Source organism: Leptonychotes weddellii, unplaced genomic scaffold (assembly GCF_054177405.1).
Source record: "Leptonychotes weddellii isolate Sample4059 unplaced genomic scaffold, ASM5417740v2 HiC_scaffold_10130, whole genome shotgun sequence".
Taxonomy (NCBI): domain Eukaryota; kingdom Metazoa; phylum Chordata; class Mammalia; order Carnivora; family Phocidae; genus Leptonychotes; species Leptonychotes weddellii.
Window position 1 is genome coordinate 1 of NW_027677743.1, and position 7639 is coordinate 7639.

The window sequence follows — 7639 nt, forward strand, 5'->3', positions numbered from 1 at the left end:
CAGGGGGCCCCCCTCTCGGCACGCTGACCCCGGTGGGGGCGGGGGCGGGGGCTCCCCCTCTCGGCACGCTGACCCCGGCGGGGGCGGGGGATCCCCCTCTCGGCACGCTGACCCCGGCAGGAGCCCGTGGCAGGCTGGAACTGAGGGCAACAGGCAGGAGTGGACCCGCAGAGAACGCTGCCCGGCGGCCCAGGGCCGCGGCCAGCCTGAGCTTCCGGTGTCCGCAGAGGCTGGGTGACCCCATGTGCCCTTTCCCGCAGCTGTCCAGCAACGCCTCGGGGACTGCAGGTGGCGCCTGTTTGCCGTTTTACCGCTCCTCTGCCGCCTGTGGCTCCGGGATCCAAGGCGCCTTCTTTGGCAACCTGACCTTGGCCAACCCGCGACAGCAGATGAACGGGCTGACCTCATTCCTGGACGCGTCCACGGTGTACGGCAGCTCCCCGGCCTCAGAGAAGCAGCTGCGCAACTGGACCAGCGCCGAGGGGCTGCTCCGGGTCAACACGCGCTACGGGGACACGGGCCGCGCCTACCTGCCCTTCACGCAGCCGCCCGCGCCCACGGCCTGCGCGCCTGAGCCCGGCCCCCGCGGGACGGCCGGAGCGCCCTGCTTCCTGGCGGGGGACGGCCGTGCCAGCGAGGTCCCCGCTCTGACAGCCGTGCACACGCTCTGGCTGCGTGAGCACAACCGCCTGGCCTCCGCGCTCAAGGCTCTCAACGCGCACTGGAGTGCCGACACCACCTACCAGGAGGCGCGCAAGGTGGTGGGCGCCCTGCACCAGGTGCGCAAGGTCCTGCGGCGCCCCGCGTGCTCGTGGGGGCGCAGGGGGCGTGTGGGTGCGGGGCTCAGAGTAGAAAGTGGGGTCCCGGCCCGCAAGCCGAGGGCCCGAGGCTTCCGTTACGCACGCAGCTCGGTCTGGACAAGGTCACCTGCGAATTGTGAGAACACGCGTAGTTAGTGACATAAAAGTGGGAGCCATATAGGATCTGTGAGCGGGGTTTAGGCAGATCTGGAGGACAGCGTACAGTGCGACCTGGAAACCTGTCACTGTTTCAAATAGCTTGTCGGACATGATCTGACCTTGAACAAAGTGGTGTCCGAGTCAGGCTCAGGGGAGTGGTTCCTGGGCTCCCGCTGGGGTGTCTTGCCCCCGCCTCTGCCGCAGGGAGTCCTCCCGGCTGTGTCCCCGACAGCGGCGTGCTTGGTTGTGTGTGCCTGTGACCCTTCCCGAACACGAGCTCCGTGGGCACGCGCTGTCAGCCGCTGGACTGGGCTGTGCACAAAGTGGGCACTCGGGAGTGCGTGCGGGAAGCCCAGCTCCCAGCGTCATGCCAGGACATGTCCACATTTCTCGGCTTCACCGTTCACTTTCAGATTCCCTAGTGTGTTTTTCTCAGTCAAGAGCTTCTCTTCGGTGTTTTTGGCAAATACCTCAGAAACCCTAAAATAACAAGAGGTTGCGTTTGCGTTGATAAAACCCTTCCCGAGATGAGGGCTGCGTCCGGCGGGTTCTCGCAAGGCTGTCCCTCTTTGCTGCTTCCGTGGTCTGGATCTCTCCTCTCCTGAAAAGCAGTATGTCACTAAGAAGAACGTCTGCAAATTAGAAGAGAGAGAGCACGCCCAGCTCCATGGCTGCCACCCAGATCTGAGCAGCTAGGCCCAGGGACACGTGGCCGGCCTTGGCTCCTGCCCCGCCCCCCCGCACCTGAAGCAGCCGCGCCCCGACTGCCTCCTGCACCTGCACAGCCTCTCGCCAGCCCCGCCCTGTCCGCCAGAGCCCCGCGCTGCTCCCCACTGAGGCCTTTGCCCCGACTTCCTCTGCAGCTCGTTCCAGGGTCCCCTCTGCCCCAGGACAGACAGCCCTGTGCAGGCGTGTCCCCGGGCTCTCCCTCCCTGCTCGTGCCTCTGCATGTCGGGACAATGCGCCCTGTGCCCACTGGGACCCAAGTCAAACTTCAGAGAAAGGGAAGCAGACGTCATTAGAATCGTTTCCACTGCAATTTAAAGCTGTCTAGTGTCCCTGGCGGGGAAGAGGAAGGCCGTTTCCCTTGTGCTGTGGGGACAAGAAGCAGAAGTGGGGCAGCAAGAGACACACCGACCTCCTGTGTGGAGAAGCCCGAGGACAAGCCTGTGGCGCCAACCTGGGCTGAGGGCCAGGTTGTGCACGACTAAGTCGTCACTACTCTGCGTGCTGATCAGTGACCCAGGTGCTCCTCACTCGTCGCTGAACCGGCTCAGGGATGACCCATCTGGCAAGGAGCCCTGGACCAGCCTCCATCCGGCGTCTTCCAGGCCCCAGAGGTGAAGCACGGACTGCAGCACCTTTGGCCAAGTGGGAGGCTGCCTACCAGCAGCTGCCACTCCCGCTGCACTCCTGCAAAGTACAGATCATGCATTCAGAAAACACATCTTGTTTGGAAGGGACCTATTATACAGATGCAGATGGTGGCTGTTGTTTCTTCCAACAGTCGGAGAATGTGAACAGCTTGTCTGCTGAACTGATAAGCTACAACCGAAGACCTTCATGTTCTGGGACAGTCTTTCCCATTGGCTTATACCTCATTGGATGTCATTTATTGACCAAAATCTTTTTAAATACTCAAAGAATTTGACACTGATTTTTACAGCAAAGGAATTACTGTTAAATCTACAAGCAGAGCCCTTATACCTGATCCTCTGGGGAGCACGCACCAAACAGAAACCACAGGACTATGGCCGCCTTGTTACCGCTGACGGGGCTCCTCACGGCACGGGTGCTGGAATCAGAGACCGGGGCTGATGCTCTGCGGAGGGGAGGGTGCTCCCCCGCAGTGAATCCACAGTCGTAGACCTGTGCTGCCCACGGCCATGCCCGCCTGGGCCTCAGACCTGAGCTTCTTCCCCGGCCGCCACAGCCCCACCACCGTCCCACGAAGGTCCCTGCAGCCGGCTCACAGAACTCCTGAGTACCAGGACAAACAAACAAACACCCTTGTGAGAACTCACTTTGAGGCTTTAGTGCAGGGCAGGGCGAGCGGAGAGAGACCCGGTCCAGTCAGCGGACGGCGTGGTCCGGTGATCACAAAAGGCACCTGCCGAGGCTCGAGTGCCAGGTCTGTCCTGTCCCTTTAGATAACGCGGTGCATCTTCCAGGCGGAGACCAAAATAGAACGAGGCCTCATTTACAAAACACACGCATGGTTTTGGCTCCTGTGGAGACCCCTGCCAGCCCCTTTCCTTCGTGTTTCCATTACAAAGAACTTATAAGCTGACAGAACAACTCAGGGGGAAAAGAAGGAATAACACAGGGGTCCCGGCATAACTTTTAATCTGCCAGAGCCATTCAGATCACAAGTAAACTTCAGGCGGTGTGTCATTTCCTTACAGCTCCTGGGGAGGGGGTCCTCCACACGCACTGACCCACCCTGGGCAACAAATGTATCTGCCATATGGAGACCACACAACAGACCCAACAGAGAAAGCCATGCATGTTTCCTACTCTCACAAAAACTCCATGAAAAAGGCTTTTCCAGAAAAGGAAGCCAGGTCAGAGAGGCCACCCAGCACCCCACCCCCCAGACTCGCACAGCTAAGAAGTAGGAGGTGGGATTTGAGCTCACGGGTCTGAATCCTGAGCCTCTGCTTCTCAGGTTCCTTGAAACACCTAGATCTCTGACTTCTCTTCTGAGCTCAGCATTGATGGAGTGCCCATGGTGAGGGGGCGAAGAGGTTGGGGGAGGAGTGCAGTGTGGCAGCCAGTCTCTGCGTGGTGCACCCCCAAGCTTTACGTGGCCTGCCCTGCCCTGAGGGGTGTTTGGGGGTGTCACTGACATGCCCCCCAGCTCCGTAAGTGTAAGAGCTGTGAGGATGCTCTTTGGATCCATTCACCTGTTCACCTGTTCCCTTACCTGGATGGCATGTTCCTCCCGGGACAACTCTGCCTCCCAGGGGATGCTCAGGAGGAAGTCCTTCCCTGTTGCTGGGTGTGGCCCAAGTCTGGCACCGTGGGCCCTGCTGCCGGTAGCCCCTGCTCAGAAGTTCTCCTGTTTTCCTCTCTCCGTAGATCATTACCATGCGGGACTATGTTCCCAAAGTCCTGGGCCCCGAGGCCTTCCAGCAGCACGTGGGCCCCTATGAGGGCTATGACCCCGCTGTGGACCCCACCGTGTCCAATGTGTTTTCCACGGCCGCCTTCCGCTTCGGCCACGCCACGGTGCACCCGCTGGTGAGGCGGCTGGACGCCCGCTTCCAGGAGCACCCTGGCCTTCCCCCTCTGCGGCTGCAGGACGCCTTCTTCAGCCCGTGGAGGCTTCTCAAGGAAGGTGCGCTTCCCCTCCTGCTGGAGATTGGCCTCCCTCCCGCCGGCTCCCCGAAAGTGCCCACCACCCCACGGCGAGGGCCTGCTTTCACCTCGCATCACATGGGGCTGCATAATATCAGTGTTTATAGGGGAAACAGATGCATTCAAAGCCTTTTAAAGGCTAACCTGCTCATCCAGACATCTCCGCTAGGGTTTCTGACGTTCTTCAGAGCTCACAGGGCAACCACCCCAGGTACAAGTACCTCTGACCTATTATTTCAGAGCTACTGAAGTAGAGACCCATGTGCACCTGTTCAGTGTAAATAACAGCATCTTCCCCATTAAACATGCAGCCTGCTCCTGCCTCGTCCCCCCCACAGAGCACTGGAGCATGAACGTCCGCACAACAGGGCCTGGGAAGGGTTGTTTGTACCCCTTGTCCTCCCAACGTCCTCCTCCTAGAAGCTTCGGGCCTGTTGCAAATGGTGCCTGGCACCCAGTGGACGCAGCAGGGGGAGGGGAGGGGAAGCAGTCACCACACGCGATCTTTGCTCCCACGTGAATGTGTGCGGAGCATGAGGGAGAGAGGCCAGGGTCAGCCAGGTCACCAGGACCCCATCCTTCGATGGCACCCAGGCTACCCCCCACAGGCCAGAGCGCGTGCACTTTCTGGGTTGTGTTGTTGGAGCGCCAGGAGACTAGGCAGGCGTGATAAAGGACCCACGTGATCGGGGTGGGAGGGAGCCCAGAGGTGGGCTTTTCCATAAGGGGTCCTGTGGAGAGGGCTGGCACTTGGAGGTGAGGGGAGCAGGTGCCCCGACTGACCCACCTCTGTTCAGCCACCTTCTGCCACGGGAAACAACACGAAAACTTCAGGACTGCTGGGCTCCTTCTCTGGGTCCCCTTCAGACGTGAGGTCTGCCCCTGCACCTGCTGGTCAATCCCTGGGGATCCACACGGCAGAACCCAAGCAGTACTTGGAAGTTCTCAGGATCGCTTAAAGTGAATTCGTGACCTTGAATTCGTGACCTTGTTAAGAACAAGCAGAGTTTGCTATGTGAGGTATTATTACTGTTTCTCCAGGACTCAGGAGATGACCGCGCCTCTTCCATGATGTTTTCCAGGTGGTTTGGACCCCCTGGTGAGGGGCCTTCTCGCGAGACCAGCCAAGCTGCAGGTGCAGGACCAGCTGATGAACGAGGAGCTGACGGAGAGGCTGTTCGTGCTGGGGAGCTCGGGCAGGCTGGACCTGGCGTCCATCAACCTGCAACGCGGCCGGGACCACGGCCTGCCAGGTTTGCCCGCCCCCGGCTCCTCCCTGGGCTCCCCTCCTGCCTGAGCCGTGGCGGCGGCCACCTCACAGCTGTTCTATTGGAAGCAATGTCTCCAGTCTCCAGCCAATTTACAGCGCTCTGGTTCTTCCACCAGGAGCCCATTCAGTGTTGCTTCGAGGACAGAGGCCCACAGGGTGCCCAGGGCCTCCCAGTGGGGCAGAAGCAGTCCCCGAACAGGGAGAGGGAGGTGGTCTGGCCTGGCGCTTTTTGGGAAGTCAGAGGGCCGCTGTCCTGCCCGCCCCTCCCTCTCACCTCCCCTGGGGCCAGCACACATCCTCAGCTGCCTCCAGGGTGGTCACTCACCAGCGGTCCCATCCCCTGGCCACTCTGTGGATGGGGACCCTCTTCTCGGGCCCGCCCCCAGCTCCCCACTCCCACTTGCTGTGCCCACTCCAACTCCATCCCCCTCACCTGTCCCAACCCTCCCCCCCCCTCCCTGAGGCTGGCCCTGACACCCTGCCCACCGTGGCCTTTCCTCCTGGGGCTCCTGTAGTTCAGCTCTCTGGTCAACCCTGCCTGCTGCAACTGCAGATCCGGGTGGAGCCCAGCTCTGGTGAGGCAGGCGGGGCGGGCACGTGGATGCAGGGCAAGAACACCGGCAACCCCCCGTCCCTGCAGGCTACAACGCGTGGAGGGAGTTCTGCGGCCTGCCCAGACTGGAGACGTGGGCCGACCTGCGCACCGCCATGGCCAACGCGAGCATCGCCGGCCGGATAATGGACCTGTATGGGCACCCCGACAACATCGACGTCTGGCTGGGCGGCCTGGCCGAGACCCTCCTCCCCCAGGCCCGCACGGGTCCGCTGTTTGCGTGCCTCATTGGGAGGCAGATGAAGGCCCTGCGGGACGGGGACCGGTGGGTACTGCCGCCGGGCTCTTCTGTGGCCCCCACTCCACAGGGTCCCAACACAGCTGTGTCGTGGGCACTCACGCAGCCCGGCCGTCTCTGTGGGGCCGTGAACCCGGGTCATCACAGAAACGCAGCATTGGCGGCATGAGCACGCTGAGCACTGGAAGCGAGAGCTGCCGTTGATGCGTCCGAAGGACCCGGTCTCACGTGTGAGCGGACGTCATGTGGAGAGCACAGGTGTTTCTGACACCCAGAAACCCACCTTTGGGTGTCCTCTCACACGGCTGCCGATTTGGGCAGGTGGGCGCGGACCAAGGCGTGAGACCCAGGCCCAGGACGGCATCCGAGCGCGGGGTGGGTTTGCTGCCCCTCTGTCGGCTCGGCCTGGGCCCCCGCCCCTTGAAGGTCCCTGGGGGAGTCAGCCAAGCCAGCCCCTGATCCCGGGCCCAGCTTGTCAAGAGTGAGGAGTCTGGGAACACGCGACGCGGAGGACCGCACAGGACACCCTGTCTGCCCTGACGGGAGGCACCCTCGGTCGCGGACTCCCCTGCAGCATGCTCGGCTCTCTCCTCCTCTGCAGGTTCTGGTGGGAGAGCAGCGGGGTGTTCACCGAGGCCCAGCGGCGCGAGCTGGCGAGGCATTCCCTGTCCCGGGTCATCTGTGACAACACGGGCCTCCCCAGCGTGCCCACTGACGCCTTCCAAATCGGGAGATTCCCGCGGGACTTTGAGTCATGCGAGAACATTCCAGGTCTGAACCTGGACATGTGGAGGGAGGCCCTTCCTCAAGGTGACGTGAAGCCCATTTTAAATTATGTTGTAGCGTGTGGATTGTTTTCAAGAATGTCACGTGCCAAAAGGCACACCCAAAGGGGGAGGTGAGCACCCCAAGTCTGAGCTGTGCACGTAACCCCCGAGTGGGAGTGGGCAGGTGGGTGGATGAGCACATGGGGCTTGGGGCACAAGGCGTCCACTGGGCCTCTGTGGCACGTCCACAGAGATGCACCCAGTGTCTAGAAGCTGTGTGCCCCACTAAGCTGTGGTAGAGGCGGCTCCAGCTGGGAGGTGGGAATTCGGAAAGGCAAGAAAGTGGGGGAGATGAGGGAAGTGAGGGAGGTGGGGAGGTGAGTGGAGAGGAAGTGAGGGGGTGAGGGAGGTGAAGAGATGAGGAGGTGAGGG

General features: G+C 61.5%; 1 protein-coding gene across 1 annotated transcript; it reads left to right on the forward strand.

Annotated features, from left to right (window-relative positions):
- Positions 1-146: 146 nt before the first annotated feature.
- On the forward strand, positions 147-7250 carry TPO (thyroid peroxidase; the record flags this gene model as incomplete). The annotated part of the gene is made up of 5 exons (XM_081809465.1): positions 147-779; positions 4041-4299; positions 5402-5572; positions 6230-6467; positions 7042-7250. Coding segments are annotated over exons 1-5 (1414 nt in total), but the record flags the coding sequence as incomplete, so codon positions are not given.
- Between the last annotated feature and the right edge of the window lie 389 nt (positions 7251-7639).